At 39.5% G+C, this 21,439-nt stretch overlaps 1 protein-coding gene across 4 annotated transcripts in view; it reads left to right on the top strand.

Moving 5' to 3' along the window:
• The window catches only part of PPP6R3 (protein phosphatase 6 regulatory subunit 3), a 65,942-nt gene that overhangs the window by 8,540 nt on the left and 35,963 nt on the right, over positions 1 to 21,439 (top strand). For 3 of the 4 annotated variants that reach the window (XM_080345075.1, XM_080345074.1, XM_080345072.1), the window contains exons 2-6: positions 6,076 to 6,146; positions 16,348 to 16,580; positions 17,969 to 18,155; positions 19,032 to 19,169; positions 19,675 to 19,740. In XM_080345075.1, the coding sequence (XP_080201201.1) occupies positions 16,354 to 16,580; positions 17,969 to 18,155; positions 19,032 to 19,169; positions 19,675 to 19,740 (618 nt within the window). In that variant the 5' untranslated portion in view covers positions 6,076 to 6,146; positions 16,348 to 16,353. Of the gene's footprint in view, positions 1 to 5,695; positions 6,147 to 16,347; positions 16,581 to 17,968; positions 18,156 to 19,031; positions 19,170 to 19,674; positions 19,741 to 21,439 lie in introns of those variants that run through there. The other variant, XM_080345073.1, reaches the window with a different exon arrangement.

Raw genomic sequence — 21,439 nt, 5'->3', positions numbered from 1 at the left:
TCCAAACAGACATTGTATTGCTAAACTACGACATGTTGTTTGAATGGCTTTTTTTAAACTCTGCGTGTATATTAGTGCATTTATGATATTCCACAGCTGATGATCACTTCACTGTAAGGATTTAGTATATGAAAGTAATTTCCCTTTGAAAACAGTTTTCTTAAGAAATACTACTAAATCTTGGAGCTTGATGTGCCCTGTAGTTTGCCAGTTGCAACTGTTTTGAAAGACAGTGCATAACAAATGTACTCTTCTGATGCTCCAGGGAGAAGCATTGAAGTAGAGCTTTAAAAAAAAAGATTATTTTGAAACTTACAGAGAAAACAGAGTAGGTTTGGCATTTCCATATAAAACTTTAGTTTTTTTTTTTCTTCACAAGTAGGATGTGTGTTGCAGTTGGAAGAAGGTGGCTTATTCTGCTGGGCAATCTTGGGCGGGGGGGGGGGGGTGTCTGTGTGTGTGTGTGTGTGTTTGTTTTTTCCTCTAGTATTTTCTATCAAAATAGAAGAATTCCATGGGGAAAGCATACTTTTGTTCAGTGGAGGCACCAGAGGCATCTGTGGTGTAATTGCAATGTGCATCGTTTGTAAAAGCACAGCATGACAAAACTCAGATTACTTTAGTGATTTTCTCCAAAACATGAATTGGCTGGGGGAAGGAGGAAGAAAGATATTAGGTTAATAGACACTTGAAACTCTTGTGTGCAAAATGGCTTCTCAGTGATCTTTCATTATGTTGCTTGGCTTCTCATTTCTCTTCTACAATTTCTAGAACTGCTCTTCTAGAACTACATATTTTCATGTGCCCCAACATTTGATTTGCATCCAGCTTTCAAGGTCTAATCAATGAGGTGAAAAGGAGGATAAACTTGTTTATCTGAAGAGTTAAAGATTTTCAGAGAAAATGGGTATGTTTACATGATACACTACAGTTTCTTGCTATAAATGTCCAAACCAGTTATGCATATGCTTTTGTTTAGCGTACAATGCAGAGTAGTGGTTTGGGTTCAAAAACTCTGTGGCCAGTTAGCATGCTGATAAACTTCGATTAATGATGGAATGTGAGAGATGGGACTGAGTAGCTTTGGTACAGCAAAGTGTTTGATGCAGCCATATTGCCTTCTAGTAGCACTACTTCTGGTACTACCTCGAAGAACTCTTTATTATACTGTTGCCAAATACTGGTAAACATGCTCAAACAGTAGTCCTCTCGTCTCCTTTTCAGCAATGTTCTATCTGATGGTGTGGAGTGGGGCAAGTTGAGTAAAATGCTGGAAGTTAAAGATGTGGCTCAGGTCATGAACAGCATCATTGCAGACATGGTAACTGTATCCCTGTGATCTGATGGTAGACTTGGGGGAAAAAAAGACCACACACTTTTTGAGAGTACTAACTGGAACAGAATAGAATAAATGCCTAAGAAACCTCTGCTAAAATTAATGCATCTAACCTTAAGGCTGTTTCCTTAAGTTACACTAGTTTTTCCTTGAATGTTTAAACAAAAAAAAAAGTGGACTGCTGAAACAGTCCACCAGCATTACTGATTTTTTACATTTCCAGAGTAGTAGTACAGGAATTAAGGACTCATTTATACTTGCATATTATCTGGTGGTTGAGACAATAGTAGAACTGATCTTGAATTGTCCAAGTTCAGCCTTACATGTCTTATTTATCATCAGATTCAGGTGAACTTTTACTCTGTAATCCTGCAGCAAGCCTAAGGTGATATAATTTGGAGCAGAGATGGAAGACACAAATCCTGATTGCCCTGTTCCTAATGGTGTGTTCCTTCTTCTTGGTTGTGGTGGCCCTGATTGACAGACCCTTTGAGCTGATTCAGCATGTGAATTTGGCAGAAAAACTCCTTCCTGCCTTCTTCTACCAACTGTTGTTTGTCACCTGTTCAAATATATTTTTCACTTTGGTCAGACTTCTGCCAAGTAATTTCTGTGTCAAGGACCCAACAGAAGGAGACTGTACAACAAGGGATACTGTTGGGACTTCTTTGCATGGCCAGCTTATCTTCCTGTAGCAGTCTTTGTCAGAGACTGGATTTCAATCTTGGTCTTCATTCTGATTGTGGATGGTGACACTTCAGCATACAAATGTTCCCTCTAAGCAAGGTGTTCAGAACTAATAGACAAAGCATTCAAAGTTTGTCCTAGCGTAAGTGAGCAACTTCTTACAGTGTTTAGAAGTTGTCTTGATTATCATGCAGTGTTTTATAAACTTCACTAGTTGAAAAATTAGAATTTTGGACTAGATCAGATGCACTGATTTCTCTGCCCTTCATCTGTCTCCACCGTACTTAATTATGGCTGTGGACATCATTTTAAGGTTGAGTTTATTTTCTTTGAAGACTATCTGTTCAAGGCATTGCTTAAATAGAAGTTTTTGGGAAGACATGATTGTGATTAACTTCTTTAGAATGCTCATGTCTTAGGGCTTACAAGGAAGACACGTTATTTTTCCTGCGAGACATTTGGAGAAGTGTGTTAAGGAAGAATGATGAGTCTTAAGTGATGATTTCATAGTGCACTGCCTCAAGCATTACCATTAAACAATTTTGTATTGCTAGACTGTAACTTCCATGGGGGATATTTCTGGGCCAATAAACCAGTGGCAAAAAAGAGGAAAAAAAAAAAAAGGTATTTTTCACTGAAGCACAGTATTGTACTGTGTACACTTGCACTTCTGAGTGTGACATGGTCCAAAGAGGTAATAGAAGTAAACCATTCAGTGGCTTCTGCTTCCCATTATTAGTTGCGTCCAGACTGCTTCTTGCTGTAGAGATGCTGATGTTCTGCTGGTGGTTTTGTCAGACTGCCACCATGATGGTGGTGTAAGGGCTGCAAAATGAAACTGGAATATTTTCACTGAGGTGTTTTACATTGCAAAAAACTAACATTATATAGCATCTTTATTTCAGATACAGTACCTTATATAAGTTACTGTTTTGAATGCATGGAATGAATTGATGTAAGAGCAGCACTCAGTAGCTTGCAGTTCTTGCACCTTTTTTTTACCAGGACGTACAAATTGATTTCTATAAGCAAAGAGACCTTTTTAATTTCAGTGTTTGGGTCAATAGATATACATGGGATGGTTTTAAAACTAGATGTTCCAGTCCATGAAGTGTTAATAAAGTTTGTTTAGTCCTATTTATGACAACTGGTCACGTAGTGGTTAACTTCTCTATCTAAGAAAGCATAACTGAAGTTTATCAGGCAATACTTCAGAACAGACCTTACCATGCTGTTGCACTTCACATGAAGTGGATAGTTGTGCCTTTCTTTGTTTTTCAGATATATCAGATAAACATGTGCACATGTTTTAATAGTTTCATATTTGAATGTTATATGTCTACATGAAAATACTTCCATTCTGCCTTTTGCATGTTATCTTCAGGTTTAAATTTTTGATACCTTCCATTATGGCCCCACTTCCACCTGACATAAGTACCATGTTAATGTGACTGAACTATTATTGCTGATATGAGCCATCCCTAGATGTAGGAAAAACAGACTTACGTAGAATTGAACCTCATTCAATCAGTTGATTTTTTTTTATTATTATTATTATTATTATTATTATTATTTTAAGGAAGGAATTCCTGTGGTTTTACTTTTTTTCCTTTATCTATACTGCAGTTCTTTTCAATACCTAATCTGTGCTGTGGAGGTGAGCAGTCTGATCCAATAAACCATCCATACCACTACCAAGCTCTCTACTCTTGTAGACTGAGGTGGACCTGAAAAGGTCCTGATTGACCATGGCAGGCTTCTGGTGGAACAACCTTCCTAGGGTGTGCTGAAATACCTGCACTGCTAGTATCTTGTTAATTTCAGTTACACTAATGTTGTTATTTTCCTATATAATCCTACAGTTTGGAATTTGGAAGCTGACTATTCTGGTGCTAAACAATGGTATTTAGACAATGAAGTTTGGGGGGGAGGAAAAGGGGTGTTTGGTTTTGGTTTCCATTTTGTTTTTCATATGAGAGGAAGAATAGAGAAATATCAGAAAGACATCCTTGTAAGGGGAGTTATGATACTGACTTTCATTTGGATAGTTTTACTGCCAATTCAGGTCTCTCTGGACAATGCCTTAAGAATTTGTAAACTGCTCTGAAAGTGCGTTAAGCTAAGCAGGCTTCTTATGTTGCTCACACATAATTGAGTAAGTGGTATTCTCTCCCTTCTTGCAGCTCTACTTCAGAACATAGGTGTGAAATGCAGAAATAACCAAGGAAAGTTTAGTAAAGCAAACTAAGTCCAGTAAACTTGTTTACTTTTTCTGTTTTAGTTGGTCACTTGACTCAAGGGATCAGCAAGTCTATTTGACATGTGGACCTGAAGGTCTAAGGATGAAAAACATGTGACCTTTGAAACTGTTGCAGTATGTGTATTACATTGACCTTCAGTTCATGTGCATGCTGCTTACTAAAATAGCCTTAGAGAAAGTTGTGATTAGTGTTGTGTATGCTAGGACTTGGAGTCTTTGTGCTGTTTTGAATAAAATGCAAATGTGGTGGCTTTTAATTCAAGAACCCCTGGAAATCACAAACATATTTCAAGCCACAAAACTTACTAGCCCTAACAAAGCTAAGAAAAAACCCCCACATTTATTGGACAATTTTTTTTTTTTTTTAAACTGGAATACAAGAGTTTATTTTCATTGAAGAGGATTTTTTGGTAGTATATTTCTTCAGGTTAACAGAGTCTGTCTATTAAAGGCAAAGATGGAGAAACAGCTTTGAAGACACAGCTTCTTATATTTAACGTGGGAGGCGTAAAGTTAAATAATTTTTTTTTCTGGCAGAATACTTTTGAGGTGCATGGTTTGGTTTTGTGGATTTTTTTTATTTTTTTTTTTTAGATGAAGATATATTTGTGAGGAACTCTGATAGCAGACTAGGTAGTCACTGACATGAGTTAAGGAACATGCTACTATATTTGCTACTCTTCATAGTTGCTAGTACTTCTACTTTTTTTTCCCATGAACAAAATTAGCCATGTTCCCAAAAGAAACAAAAGTCTTGTCTTGCTTGAAACCTACTTTGAAAAGCAAAATCAGAAAGTCTTCTGTAGCTGGTGGAAAGGGGAGGTTATTTTATTTCTATTAAAAATTGCTTTTACAACTGCCAGAAACAGCTACATCAGAAAGAAGCATCAATTCATAAGATGCTTTTTCTTACCTGTTTAGTGCTGACCAAAGTGCGGGCAGGTATCACTCTGAAGCCGGTTACGCATATCTAATTAAGCTCTTTAATATTACTTTGCTTTACATTGAAATAATCAAACTATCAAAAGCAGAGGTTGTCTTAATGATGAATTTTAAGTGACTGCTCTCTTAGATGGTTGCTTTGTAAGTCTGTATGTGAACTGTATTGTTTTTTGTTAAATTAAACTGTTTTCAAATATAAACTGGCTGAATTGCTTATGCAGACTTATGCCAAAATAACTGGAACTCTTAATGTTTGTATGTTTATTTCTGTGCAGGTTTGTGGATAAATCAGGTATTAATATAACAAGAGAATAGTTATGAGGACAAAAGAGACTGCTGCAAACAACTCTAATAATGGGTATTTCAGGTCCTGAGATGTTGCTTCATATGAAATTGCTAATAGTTTATTAAAAAAAAAAGTCTGGATTCATGTGAGATTCAACAGTCAGGTACAGATTATAAAGGCAGATTTATTTCAATGAGACAATGTCTCCTAAAAGTAAAACGGGAGGTTTAATCAAAGTCAGTTTAAAAATAAACTTAAGTCTTCCAGATGACAAGCTGCTTTTCAATTTATTCTCTTGAGTTACTGCACTGAAGTGACACTTTTCTTCCTAGCAAGTTGTTTCCTCCTTCAGTTCATAGGTCTTATTCCTTGCAAAGCAATGTTTAGTATTCATGCAGTTATTGAGCTATTGAATAGAACCTGTTAACAATATTAAATTATAAATCTCTTTTTTTTTTTTTTCATTGTAGGAAGAAATCTGCAAATCTGCTTCATCTAATTCAATCCTAATTCAATCCTGCTGTAGATTGAAAGTTTTGTTGGTTTTTTTTTTTTTTCCTCCAGGATACCCTGTAATGGGCAAGGAGCCTGAGAGAACACAAATATTCTGGTTTCCTGATTTTTGTGTTTAACAGGTAAGAAACTACTAAACTTCACCAGTAGATTTAGCCTTTTGCATCTGTGAAGCTTCTTAAAGCATTCAGAAACCACGTAAAATGGGTTTCATTTCCCTGATGTTCATTAAAGGCTTATCTGCCTGAATTCTGTAGACTAACATTTACCACCTAAGCTGTTCTTCGTTCTGCAGTTCAGACTTTGGCCATTCCTTCTCTTTTGTTGCAGCTTTTTTGGCTACTTTCTAGCTGGCTCTTTCTAACTTTGTCTTTTAACACACTCTGCTGTTGTACTGTATGCTTTCTCTGCCTCCATTTGTTCTTACAATCAGGAGTCATCTAGACACATAGTTGTGGTTATTCTATTTGTTTTACAGGGAGCGTGTTTTGGTTTTGTGCCAGGAGGTGTATCTGGTGCCCGGCCTCCAATTCTGTGGAAGAATTTCAAAGCAAATGTGCTCATGAACTGACATACATTAGGCATGAATGATGTTTAGCACTATAGGTTGTTATATTGAAGTATGATAATACTGTCTTCTGCAATTGAATTTTTGGTATCTGCTTGCTCCAGTGTAAAATTGTCTTTTGAGTAGTTATGCATGGTTATGCATGGTTTAGCTTTTATTATAATATTATGGAACCATCTGCTTTTCTCAGTACATAGATCTTTTCACTTCTGTTTTGAATATAATTAGGAGAATTCAAAATACGAGGAGTGTAACTGAATTTTATGATGAATGGATACTTTAAATGTGTAAATATCTGGCTGTTGAAGTGGAGTTACTGGAAAATAATTCACCTTTTTCTGCTGGGGCAGGGGACATCAGTGTCTAATTTGTAGGTTGCAGGAAATTAAGATTGGTATTTATTAACACTTGCTAACCTGTGGTTTGAGAGAGTGTGTAGAAATTGACAAGGATACAGTTGTTACTTGGTATAGAATTGTGCTTTTAACTTCATTGTAAACTATAGGTTTTGGCTGATTTTTTGTGCTTTAGCTGGACAGTTACACCCTTTTGCATTTAGAGGGATTGGTGTCTTTGAGTAAACATAAATCATAGAATCACAGAATGTCCTCAGATGGAAGGGACCCACAAGGATCATCGAGTCCAACTCCTGTCCCTGCACGCGACAACCCCACAGATCACACCATGTGTCTGAGGACGTTGTCCAGTCTCTTCTTGAATACTGACTGGCTTGGAGCTGTGACATCTCCCTGGGGACCCTGTTCCAGTGTTCCAGCACCCTCTGGGTGAAGAGCCTTTTCCTAATGTCTAGCCTAAAGCTCTCCTGGCACATCTTTCTGCCATTCCCTCGGGTCTGTCACTGATCACTAAAGAGAAGATTTCAGCACCTACCCTTCCTTCTCCACTTTTGAGGAAGCTGTAGACTGTGATCAGGTCTCAGCATGGTATCCTCCAGGCTGAACAAACCAAGTGACTTCAGCTGCTCCTCATATGGCTTCCTCTCCAAGCCCTGCACTAACTTTGTAGCCCTCTTCTGGACACTTGCTAGCAACTTTATATCTTTCTTTATACTATGGCACCCAGAACTGCACACAGTGCTCTGGGTGAGGCTGAACCAGTACAGAGTAGAGTGAGAAAATCACCCCCCTTGCCCAGCTGGCAATGCTGTGCTTGATGCACCCCAGGACACAGTTGGCCCTCTCAGCTGCCAGGGCACACTGTTGGCTCATGTTCAGCTTCCTGTTGACCAGAACTCCCAGATCCTCTCCATGGAGCTGCTTTCCAACATCTCGTCCCTCAGTCTGTAGGTACAGCAGGGGTTGCTGTGTCCCAGGTGCAAAATCCGGCATTTGCCTTTGTTGAACTTAATGTGGTTGGTGATTACCCAGTCTCCAGTTTGTCCAGATCCCTCTGCAGGGCCCCTCTTCCCATAAGAGTGTCAACAGCTCCCCCCAGTTTTGTCATTGGCAAACTTACTAAGCAGTCCCTCAAGTCCTGTGTCCATGTCATTTATGAAAACATTGAAGAGTGCTGGCCCCAAGATGGATTCCTGTGGAACCCTGCTAGTCATTGGTTGCCAGCCTAACATTACCCCATTTATGAGAACCCTCTGAGCCTGGCCCATCAGCCAGTTGCTCACCCACTGCATTGTGTGTTTATACAGCTATGTGCTTGCCATCTTGTCCAGGAGAATACTGTGAGAGACAGTATCAAACATTAACTAGTTTGGATTTGTTTATGTATTTCTGGATGTTAAATCAGTTGATTTTTTTGTTTTGTTTTTTTGGGGGGGGTGTTCAGTAAAATTGTGTGTATGTATATGCACATGATGGATATGTATTGTCTATATATTATATAAAAATATATAGATAGATAGATCTGACCTAGTTAGAAGTGGCAGCTAGTGTACATAAATAGGGAGGCCAGTGTGATAAATAAGGGTGGAAGTGATTTCACTTCCTTTTCAATTCTTAACTGTTGTGCAATCATAGCAGGCTCCTTCTTGGGGGCTATCACAAGTCAGTTGAAGCATGTGATTGGGAATAGCCAGCATGAGTTCACCAGGGGCAAGTCATGCTCAACAAACCTGATTGCCTTCTAGGACAAAATAACATGCTCAGTTGACATGGGACAAGCAGTGGATGGGGTTTACCTGGATTTTCTCAAAGTCTTTTGATATAGCTTCCTGGGTCTGCCTCCTAGGGAAACTGATGCATTACCTTCTAGACTTCTGCAGTGACTGGGAGACTGACTGACAGGCCATACACAGAGGGTGGTGGTAAATGGCTCCTTTTCAAACTGGCAACCTGTCATGAATGAGGTCCCCTAGGGATTGATATTGTGCCCAGCACTGTTTAGCATCTTCATAAGTGATTTGGATGTTGGGATCAAGTGTACCCTGTGAAGTTTACTGATGACCCCAAATTGAGTGAGCAAGTGGACACTTCACTGCAGGGTGACCTGAATAAGCTGGAACAGTGGGCTGACAAGAACCTTAGTAAATTCAACAAGGACAAATGTGAATCTTGCCCCTGGGAAAATATAATCCAGAAGTGCAGCACAGACTGGAGTCTGCCCTGCTGCGGAGCAGGTCTGTGGAAAGGGACCTGGGGGTCCTAGTTGAAAACAAGCTCGATATGAGTGAACAGCATGCTGCTGCGGCAAAAGTCAAACAGGATGCTGGGCTACGTTAGCAAGGACATCACCAGCAGAGACAAAGAAGTCATTATCCTGCTGTACTCAGTGCTTTGCCAGGCCACACCTGAAATACTGTGTTCAGTTTTGGTCCCTACTATACAAAAAAGATGTGACAGGCTGGAGAGGGTCCAGAGAAAGGCCACAAATGTGATTGAAGGACTGAGAAGCCTTCCATATGAGGAAAGGCTGAGAGAACTGGGCTTTTTCAGCCTTGAGGAAAGAAGGCTTAGGGGACCCCTCATCACCATGTTCTAGTATTTAAAGGGTGGATACAAAGAAGATGGAGACCTGCTTTTTACAAGGAGTCACATAGGAAAGATGAGCGTTAATGGGCACAAGTTAATCCTGTGGAGATTCCAATTGGGCGCAAGAGGGAAATGTTTCATGATGAGAACAATTAGCCAATGGGCACAAGTTAATCCTGTGGAGATTCCGATTGGGCGCAAGAGGGAAATGTTTCGTGATGAGAAAAATTAGCCATTGAAACAATCTCCCCAGGAAAGTGGTGGATTCCTTAATACTGAACACTTAAGATTCAGCTAGACAGGGTGCTGGGCCGTCTTGTCTAGACTGTGCTTGTGCCGAGAAAGGTTTGACCAGATGATCCTTGTGGTCCCTTCCAACTAGGTATTCTATGATTCCCTCCCCTTGTCTGAAAGGGGAGTGAAAGCTCCTACTTAATTGATAAACTACATCCTCATTAGGTAGAGGAGGTGGCAGCTATTAAAGAGGATGTTATGAAAATTACTGTCTTCATGCAGTTTTCTTGATGTCTCAGGACTGCCAGGTGGTATCTCTTGCTTGCATTTCGCTCGAGAGTATATAGTTACCATTACCCCTTGTCCTGTCACTACAGGCCCTGTTAAAAAGTGTATCCACATCTGTTTTATAAGCCCACTTTAACTATTGAAAGGCTGTGATGTCTCCCTAGAGCCTTCTCCAGCCTGAACAATCTCAACTCTTTCAACCTTTCCTCATAGGAGAGGTGGGGTCTCACCAGAACAGAGGGCCAGAATCACCTCCCTTGACCTGCTGGCTACACTTCTTTTGATTAGCCTTCTAGGCCGCAAGTGCACATTGTCAGGTCATATCCAGTCAATATGCATGTCCTTCTCTACAAGGCTGCTCTCTATCCCTTCATCCCCCAGCCTGTATTGATACTGGGGGTTGCACTGACTCAGGTGCAGGACCTTGCACTTGGCTTTGTTGAGCCTCATGACGTTCACATGGGCCCGCTTACTGAACTTTTTACAGGTCCCTCTGAAGGGCATCCCATACTTGAGGTGTATCAACTGCACCGCTAAGCTTGGAGTCATGGCATACTTGCTGAGGATGCACTCAATCCTGGTATCTGTATAATTGATGAAGGTATTGAACAGTACTGGTTGTAATACAGACCCCTGAAGGACACTACTTGTCACTGATCTCCATCTGGACATTGTGTTGTTGGCCACCACTCTGGATGGAGCTATCCAGCCAATTCCTATCCACTGAGTAGTCTGTCCAATTCATGTGTCTCCAGTTTAGTGAGAATATTGTTGTGGGGGGCTGTGTCAAAAGCCTGACAGAAGTCCAGCTAAATTACATCAGTAGCTCTTCCTTTGTCTGCTGATGTAGTCGGTTCATCATAGAAGGCCACTAAGTTGATCAGGCCGGACTTGCCCTTGGAGAAGCCATGCTGTCTGTCTTGAGTCACCTCCCTGTCCTCTGTGTGCCTTAGCTCAGCTTCTAGGATAATGTTTTATGGTCTTCCCAGGCACCATTCCCAGAGGTGGGGCTGACAGTTAACTTTCACTAGATCAGATTGCTCAAAGCCCCAGTTAACCTGATCTTGAACACTTCCAGGGATGGAGCATCCTCAGCTTCTCTGGGCAACCTCCTCCAGTGTATTACCACCCTTATGACCAAAGGCAGTTCTCTTAGTGTGTCCTTCTGTGCCATGTACCCTGGCCTCTTACCATCTCGAAGGCCCTGGGCTGGGCCCACACCTCACACATTAGCGTCTTTCATGGACTAGGGAGACCAGGAGGAGACAGAGTCCATATGCAGTTGGAAAAGTACCAAATAAGAGTGTTTTTACTGGTATTTTCTTGGTTTGTTGTTTATTTGGGGCTTTTCCATGTTTGTTTTTGTTGTGTTTTGAGTTTTTTGGGGTTTTTTTTGTTGTTGTTTCTTGTCTTTGTGGTTTTTGTTGTTGTTTTTGTGTTTTATTTACCAACCTTGAAAAGAGCTCCTAATGAAGCACCTAGAAGAGACCTTAATGCTGCAGGCCAGCACATCTTCCTAGCAGAACTGCAGTGTTCTGCTTCTCTGTAGGATCAGCTGTCTCTATAACTTCTTTGCTTGATCTGTTGCAGAGGCTGAGCTGATAGTAGGGTGCTGGCCAGGTGTTCCTGTGATGTGTGTTGATGGTGTCATGGAGGGGAGCCCTGGCATGGTGTGTAGTACCAGGGTTAGCCATGCTGGAGGTGGATCCACTCCCATAATTTCTCAATCTTTGGGTGGGTCCACCTCCATGGGCTCCATACTATCAGCCATATGAGCAGTGTGCATCACTACCCTATGGCTGATGGTGCCCCCACTATGATGCTGCCTCTTCTTCGTGTCTTCTGCAACCACCTGTCTGTCTTCCCTCACAAAAGTATGTAGCTGCTCACTTTGCTGTTGTGGGACCTTTTTTTCTCCAATCATTTTCAAAAGCTGAGGGCCTTGAAGCTCAGTGAACTGTCGGCCAGCTCCCAGGGTCCCTGTATTTATAGAGCCTGGCATCAGGAGGCCACTGCGATGGTGATGCATGTAGCCGAACATGACTGTTCTGGGAGTTGGGGCAGCTGTGGCCTAAAAGATACCCTCATGTGGGAAAGGAGGAGGGTAGGAGGGCTGAGGGCTCCTTTCCTAGAGATTGCTCTCTTCTGGCATTCTGCTGCCCCTTGGGCACAGGAACTGCCCTCTACCTCCCATTGCATGCATGGCCTCCAGCACCCTCTTCATTTTGTGCCTGGCGTCCCCTCCATGAGGTGGTGACAACACTGTTGCAGGAGAGTCTAGGGTTCTCACTGACCTGGTTCCCTGCAAGTGTTGCAGTGCCCCCCCCCCTGTGCCCCATAGCGGCTGAGAATGGGTGAAGTATCTGGATGTCAAGGACTCCTTTGGTGGTTTCTCTCCTTGCATCCAACAAAGTTGTCCTTTGTTATTTGCTACACTAGAGTTGTTAAAACCTGTTTTTCTGAAGGAGGCTATGTAATTTAGGATGTGTTTCAATCATGGAAAAGTTTGTGCGAAAATAATTTCTTTTTCATCTGCATACTTGAACTGTATAGTAAGAAAATGTGGTACATAGAGAAAACTGAGTTACATTCTCAGTTTAGTGTTTTTTATAGTACAATCCTTGTTACAACTCTGGCATCTCACAGACTTTCATATATTACAGAATCTTCAACTTGACGCTGATATACTTTTTTTTAAAAAGTTTCTCTTGCTTGAAGAATGAAATCGGGTATTACTGTAAAATCTACAAAGTTCCAACTGGAAGCTCTGTGTATATGCATTTAACATCCAGTTATCAGGTAAAACAGCCTTCAGCTGGCAAGCTTGAGGTCCTTCTAGTCCTTTCTAGTTATTCTAGATGCCCATGTATACTTGCAGCTACCAATAGTATTTAACTGTTAGTTAGAGGTATGAGGTACCAAGCTGGAATTAACTCCTTGTGAAGTATGTTTCTCATGTTTGTTTTATGTAAAGCTTAACTTAAATGAGCACTTTAATAGTTTTCTTATTCTTATGAAAGCAACAAGTCTGTTTTGTAAAAGGTTCAATATAAGAGGCATTTCTACAATTAAACTCTGCTTGTGTGGCTAGAATTCATGTGTTTGTCCTGGAGCTTGAAAACAGGAATGTCTGTATTAATGAAAGTTGTTTGATGGCTAGGTCAACTCAAAGCTACAGATAAACTTAGTGATACAATTGTTACTTTTTTTTTTTTTTTTTAAATGCATGTGGCAATTAAGGATTTGGCCCCTAGGCTAACCACAGGCTAGTGTTAAAATATGTACACTCTGGTTTTCTTCAGCTATGATAGTCAGAAGACTTCAGTTTTTTCTTGTCTGAAAGAATTGCTTCAAAGCTTTATTTCTTCCCTTCAGCAAACAATTATAGTGAGAATTTCAGTTACTTGTGTCTCAAGAGCAGCTGATAGGCTTTCTTCATTTTGGTGAACTTTCTTTTAGATTTAAGTCAGGTGTTTGTTACATCTAATGTCATTTAGGCATTCATTTGGAGAAGAAAGAATCTATTAACAATATTAACTAAGAAAACAAAGCACTATTTTTGTGAATGGTAAGTGTTCCTTGGGATCTTGAATTGTCATAACTTGTACATTAGCAAGTTGATGTAAACTTTTCTGGTCACATTGCTGATGTATTTGTACATGGGGAATAACACAATCCGATTGACCTGTGGAGTTTGTCCTAAATTTCCAGTTAGTGACATTTTGGGAAGAGCACTCCTAATTTGTGGACATAAGGCCTAATTCTGACTGTGAATTGAACTGAAATTTGAAAAAGCATGAAGATAATTCAGAATTTCAGAATTGATATGTTTTGGGAGAGAGGGTAGAACTGTGGGAAGAATAACAGCTGTTTTAAAACTTCAGACCTATGGTAGGCTGATTCTAGATTATCACCTAAGGAAATTCTCTTCAGGGTTCCTGGACTTCCTCTTTAGCACATTTTGTATTGTTTATTTTTCCTTATTTCAAAGGATCTGGGCTCCTGTTGAAAAGTGATGGAATAATTTCTGGCCAGCACCTGACATGTTGAGGGAGGACCCCCTAAAAGAGCTTGCTTGGGAGACAGTTTGTGAAATAATGCAGTAACATGTTTGCAGTAGTACGCCTCCTTGTTGTTGTTGTTGCTATTTTCCATTGTTGAATTTCTCTTGAAATAAGTAACAAATACATAGAAGCTACTGAAATGAGCTTTAATTGCTGTAGAGGGATTTATGTCTGAAGTTAGCATTGGTAGTGGTTACTTGTAAAGATGCTACTTTCACTAAATGGGGCAAGGAGAGGGATTTGATCTTTCTAGAGGCTTAAAAAACAAAAAAATTCTGTGAATTTAATAGTGCACTAGTTTCACTTGCTTACAGTAATTCTCTGTGTAGCCTGATTGCCCACAAGCTGGTGTTTTTAATAATGACTTTCTATAACTTGATGTAAGCTAATTTGTAAGATAAGATGTTTTGAACCCTGCCTGTAGGTTTACTAATACTTTTAGTAAATAAATTTTATCTATTTGTAACCACTTAATCCTTGTGTGGGATCTCAGATGATCATAAGTACTGATATTGCAAGCGAAATTATCTGGATCTTTTCCTGATTTATTTTGATTCCCATATCTTTAAACAGAAAGCTCTGTGATCTAGGGGCAGTTAAGTATGCTTACAGCCTCTCACAAAAGGCTAAGCAAAGTAAGGTGGTATTAAGTGATCAGTGTGTAATGATTAAAGCAACAATGAAAACCCTAAAATCAGTTAAAACTTCTTCATAGTGAGTATACCAGGCTTTTCAATATTTAGGTCAAATACTGGAAGTCTTGCTGATGAAGAGAATCATAAGGGTTTTGCTGGATCCTTGGACTTCTCAACGACTATAATAAATTTTACAGTCCACTGTTCTAAGTAGCTGTAGTGTGCATGCTGAATCAATTTTAATTTGGAAGTAAATGTTTAAAGCTGTTGACCTCTTTGCATAAGAATTAGATATTTATATTCTAGTTTTTGTAGATTTTTATAACAGTGCATGGCAAAAGCATAGTTTGATTATTGTCTTTAAGCTTGCTTCTGCATACAACCTGCAGCTTACAAAGTATTCTGGCTAAAATAGTACTATTTGCCTACTTTCTTTGTGGTAATTACATGTCCTTGCAGCTGGTGATGTTGCTAATGCACAGCAGTAATTAACATATTTAATTAATTCTTCAGACATGGAAGGCAGTTACTAAAGAAGCAAAAGGAGTGTTTCCTTATTTGAGTACTGCTCAAAACCATGCTCCTTCCAATTTTAAGGATGCTTTCTCTTAGTGGTCTCTATCTGTAGTATCTCTTTTAATCAGTTTAAATTCTGCATTCACATAAGACCAGCTGATACTGTGTCAGAGGTTGTCATATAAAAGCCCTGTTTTAGAGAGTGAATTCTTGTATTGAGCTTAGAGATGAAATCAGCAGTTCATTGGATCTATCATAGACTGATAGCACAGTTTTCTCAGTAGCAACTGGTTGCAAGGTGTCTAAGAGCAACAGGATTAATGTACAGGTGCCAAAGCGTTTTGCAAGGAAAGGTTAAGTTGCTCATACTTACACCATTCTGTTACGGCTTTTTCTCTTTCAGTGGTTGGGGCCACTGCTGTTTTCTGTATTAGCATAGGATACTTTATTGTCCCTTCTTCTGTGTCAAGTTTGTGGAGGGAGGTACAGTGAGAGAGTAGGTCCTATATTGCCTGCAGTACTTTGATGTATGCTGCCTGCAAGTTAAAATTATTGTAATTCCTCCACCTTTTATAGGTGTTTTCTTCAACAGTAGGGATAGTATTGTAGTGCATTTATGCGGTGCCCATTTTATCTTCTAACTCTTAATTGCTGAGCAAGTTGTTCTGAGTCTGAGATTTGGTGCATAGATTCAAAACAGGTTGGGAAGAACAGATGCAATAAATTGAAAAATGAAACTGAAGTTATCCGTTTTTTCTTTAATGCAGATTAGCATGTTCCTTTCATGTAAGTAAAACCCTGGAGCTGCCTAACTTTTCTTTGGCTGTTAGAATATTGACTGCTGCTAAAGGTACAAAAAATACTATGGAGTATTCAGTCATCTTTAATCAAACCTGATTTTGTAGCTTTTGATCATTAGCATCTACCATTGTGTCTCATTTGAGTTCTAGAAAGTTTCTATGTATGCAGGTACCTTTGGGACTAGGAACTATGAAATACTACTATGAAGTGTCACTACAAATACTGCTTAGATAGATTGGTAAACTTAATGTTTTGTCTATATTCTTTTTATCCAGACCAGCATGTTTTGGAAATTTGATCTCCATTCGTCATCTCACATAGATACACTTCTAGAGAGAGAAGATGTAACACTGAAGGAACTGATGGATGAAGAGGATGTTCTGCAAGAGTGCAAGGCTCAGAATCGCAAACTTATAGAGTTTCTGCTGAAGTCAGAATGTTTGGAAGACTTAGTTTCGTTTATTATCGAAGAGCCACCTCAAGACATGGATGAAAAAATTAGATATAAGTATGAAAACTTTTGGGGGTAGGGGAGACTTGGGAAGGTGGAAAGAGGAGTAACTTACTCCAGTTAATTTGATAGTAAGTTTGTGTTCAAGGGGCCTTGTGGAACTTCTAAATAAATCATTCTAATGTTTGTGTATTTTCCAAATGGAAGCCTCTTATTCACAAGTGCTTCCAAAACCAGTTGCTGTCTGAAGGAGGCTTAAAAATTCAAATTGGAGCTCATGTGAAGAAACTTGTAGTTGTGATTTTTAAGAAAACAGTTGGATGAAAAACCCTATTTGGGTAGTATAGTTAAGTGCTTAGCTTTGTTTTATTGATGATTGGTAATATGTTTTGAGGATGCTTATAATAAGGTCTGTACCACTCCTTCAAAGAATATTCTTAACATCTAGTTGCTAGTGTTTTCCTTTGCAGAGGTAGAACTGTAAGAATTGAGTATGGCCATGACTTCAACTAGTTTGTTGAGGAACTCAACAAGTACAAACTTGTTCAAACTCAAAAGTACACCTAGCAATTAGTATAAAAGCACTTCTACTGTTTTTGGCCTATTTTAGAGTTATGTAGAAAGCTGCTTTTTTTCTTAAAATAGTATCAAAAAAAATATTGTGAAATAAGCTACACTCTTAGTTGTAGCACTTCACCATTTCTGGTAAACCAAGCCTTCTGTAAGTGTTTCTAGTAGTGTTTTAAGTCGAAGCATCTTTCACTTAGAAACCTTAAGCTGATGATGCTATCAAACTTAGCGTTAGTCTGAGTGGGTGATATTTCCTGCCTTGGACAGTATTAACTAGGTCTTGATGGCCTCTTAATTTTATTACTCAGTGTCCTGAACTGTGCTTCTGACTCTGTGTCATGAAGAAGTGCTAACTGGTTTTGCAGGCTTTGTCAGACTTCAACTAGTTCACTGAATTTCTACATAATTGAAATATGTCTATATAGATAGATAGATATAATTCTAAACTTTTATTTTTGACCTTTTTAAGAAAATCCCTGTTACATTAGAAAGGGTCAAACACACTGCTCCCTCACCAGTATTGGTTCAGTACTATCAGTTTGCTTAACTTCTTGGTAACTAACTCTTTTTACCTTCAAAAAGAGGTTGATCAGTACTTGAACAGATGAATTTAACACTAGATCTTACAAATAAAAGCCTGCATTTTATTTTCTCCACTTCCCTAGTATTGTCCTATTGCTACTGAAGAACAAAGTAGCCCATGTCTTAAATGAAAGAATAGAGCTTGTAGGCTGAAATGCAGTGATACTTTAATTAGTGCAGATCAACCCTGCTTTAAAACTTGGTCAGAAGCCTTACCAGGTTCTGAATTCAGAACTCGAAGTATGACAACTTTGAAGTATGAATGATGGATAATTTTTTTTCCTTTTCCCCAGATATCCAAACATATCATGTGAGCTGCTTACATCAGATGTCTCACAGATCAATGATAGGCTGGGAGAAGAAGAATCCTTACTTATGAAACTGTACAGCTTCCTCTTAAATGAATCTCCTCTAAACCCTTTACTGGCCAGTTTCTTCAGCAAGGTGCTAAGTATTCTTATAAGTAGAAAACCAGAACAGGTAACTATTTACAAGCTCTCCAGTTTAACAAGTGCTTTAGTGAAGTTGTAGTACTCAGCAGTGCTGCCTTTAAGCTGCACATTTGAAGAATAGCAGTGGAGTCAAAAAAGACCATTCAACTTCCATAGTAGATGAAGATACTTTCTTTTAACCATATGCACAGGATTAAAAATATATGTGTATGAGTAAGTTGTACTTGGTTCAGATTTGCCTGAGCTATAATAATTGTGCAGTCAGTGTGTGAGTGCTTACCTTTTGGCCTATCTCAGTATTTTATGTGGTGATATTTGCATTAACTGCTGTTAGAGGTGAAGGTAAGTGAACTGAATCACTGGGGGTGGGTCCAGTTTGGTGTGAAGAATGGTTATAGGACATGGTGAGGGACATTTGAAGTCCTTATTTAGGAATGTTGTATGCTGCATTCATGTGGCCCAGTACTGTGAAGAGCTGCTCTTGTCCCTGAGCAGATTAAGTTTGTGACTCTATTCTGTATCTTTAATTTGGTGAGTTCTGTATTTGTTTCTATTGTGTTAAGGTTTTGCTGTGTCAAACTTTGCTCACTAAGCAGGGATGAGAGTAATTCATACCAAAAAGGAAAGCTGACTGTGCGTTGGATTATAAGTAGTTGATGGTCAGCAAGTTGGTATATAGAGGAGGCCCAAAACACTCCGTAGTATGAATCTATCCTGTGCCACTTTTGCTACTCTGTATGTATTATTTTATCATGTATTAATTTATCAAGCTTCAAGTGGCAAAAGTGTTTAAAAAGTTCTCATTGATTTTCTCCATTTGGTTAGGAAGCTAAAACTGGTTGGTGTAATTTAGCATGTAACATACAGATAAGCAGATGTAAGCTTACTTGTTTTTAATTTCTAGATTGTGGATTTTTTAAAGAGGAAACATGATTTTGTAGACCTCATTATTAAGCACATAGGGACCTCTGCTATAATGGACTTACTGCTCAGGCTACTGACTTGCATAGAACCTCCACAGCCAAGACAGGAAGTGTTAAATGTAAGTGAAATGTCTCAGAGTTTTTGTCTGACATGGGTGAACTGTAAAATGGCTTATCTTCTTCTGGTTTTACAAAGTTAGTTCTTAAATGTGCTGAAATTTGGTGTGTGGGTTTGTTTTTTGGGTTTTTTTTTTTTTTTTTTTTTTTTGCTTGGAGCTGCCTATATATCTTCCAGTGGAGCAACAGTGCTTGTGGGGACGACTTAAAACCTGAGTGGTGGGTCCCTTTCCCTGGTCTTTAATATCTAACTTACAACTGGCAGATGCGGTTTTTGAAAAGTTTTGGACCTTACTGAACACCCTTTCTGGCATCAGAAAGTTTATTTAAAATTATACCTAAGGCTTTTTTTACAGTTGCTCAGAAACATTAATTTCACTCTTCCTTTTTTCTAAACTACTGATAGTCCTTATTTAGAGATACTGACAGTATGACTTGTGGCATTCTTTTCATTTTGTTAATTTTAATTAATTTAATTCTTACTAATACACACAAACACTTTTGCAGTGGTTAAATGAGGAGAGAATTATTCAACGGCTTGTAGAAATTGTACATCCATCTCAAGATGAAGATGTAAGTACTGGTTTGACACTCTTCTGGGTTTATCTGTTCAGCTAGATGCTGTACAGCATGGTAGTAGAAATCTTAGTTTTACTGATTTCTGCTTACTTTACTCAGTAAGCTGATTTCAGTATTTAAGTGTGGTTCCCTCTCCTCTGAGATCTAGAGAACTACTTTGTAATATTCCCTGGGAAGAAGTTTTTGAAGGTGCTGGGGTCCATCAGTGTTAGTCGATTTTTAAGTACCGCCTACTAAAAGCACAGGACCAGGCAATTCCAAAATTCTGGAAATCTAGCAGATGAAGCAAAAAGCCAGGTCAGTTGAGCAGGAATCTTCTTGAACTACAGCAAAAAAAGAAACTGAATGGTCAGTGGAAGCAAGGTCATGTGTCATGGAAAGACTACAGAGATGCTGCTCGCTACTGTAGGGAGGAAATCTGTGTGGCCAAAGATCAATTAGAATTGAAGCTGACTAGTACTGTGAAGGACAATAAAAAAGGCTTTTTAAGATATGTTAATGGCAAAAGGCAAACTAGAAATAACATTGGCCCATGGTCACCTTATAAACAGGGACATAGACAAAGCCAAGACATTTAATGCTTTCTTTGCCTCAGTCTTCAACACCAAAGGTGGACTTGGGGGCCCACATAGCCCTGAGTTAGAAAACCATGGCTGCGTGAACAATAAACTCCCAGTCAATCTGGAACTTGTACAGGATTTGCTACTCTGGCTAGATCCCTACAAGTGAATTGGGTATGATGGGACTCATCTGAGGGTACTTAAATAGCTGGCTGATATCATAGCAAGACCTCTCTCTGTGATTTTTTTTGTTTGTTTGTTTGGGTGTGTTTTTGTTTTGTTTTTTTTTTTTCTTTTTCCTGGAGAGGTCCCAGTTGACTGGGAGCTGGTAAACATCCCAGTCTACAAGGGCAACAGGGATGACCCTGGCAACTACAGGCCTGTCACCCTCACTTCTGTTCCTGACAAAATCATGGAGAAGATTGTTCTGGGAGTTATGAAAAAACATCTGAATGACAATACAGTTATTGGTCCCACCCAACATGGGTTCATGAGTCCTGCTTATCAAACTTAATTTCTTGCTATGACGACATTACCCACCTAGTTGACCAAGGGAAGCCTGTCAATGTGATCTTTTTGTATTTCAGTAAAACCTTTGATACTGTCTCTCACCGTATTCTTCTGGACAAGATGTCCAGCACATACCTGTATAAACGCATAATGCAGTGGGTGAGCAGTTGGCTAACAGGCTGGGCTCAAAGGGTTCTAGTAAATGGGGTTATTTCAGGCTGGTGGTCAGTCACTAGTGGAGTTCCACAAGGATCCATCTTAGGGCCAGCACTCTTCAGTGTCTTTATAAATGGCTGAGACTCAGGACTTGAGGGCATACTAAGTTTGCTGATGACACTCCAGAGGGCAGAGAGCCCTGCAGAGGGATCTGGATAAATCAGAGAACTGGGCAGTCACCAGCTACAGGAATTTTAACAAGGGCAAGTGCTGGATTTTGCACCTGGGACAAGGCAACCCTGGCTGTACATACAGGTGGGAGGATGAGAGGCTGGAGAGCAGCTCTGCAGAAAGATGTGGGGATTCTGATCAATGGGAAATTGAACCTGAGCCAACAGTGTGCCGTGGCAGCTGAGAGGACCAACAGTGTCCTAGGGTACATCAAGCGCAGCATTGACAGCTGCTCA

This window comes from Nesoenas mayeri (assembly GCF_963082525.1).
Source record: "Nesoenas mayeri genome assembly, chromosome: 5".
Taxonomy (NCBI): Eukaryota; Metazoa; Chordata; class Aves; order Columbiformes; family Columbidae; genus Nesoenas; species Nesoenas mayeri.
Note: the sequence above shows the minus strand (reverse complement) of the source record. Positions and strands in the feature narration are given on the sequence as shown.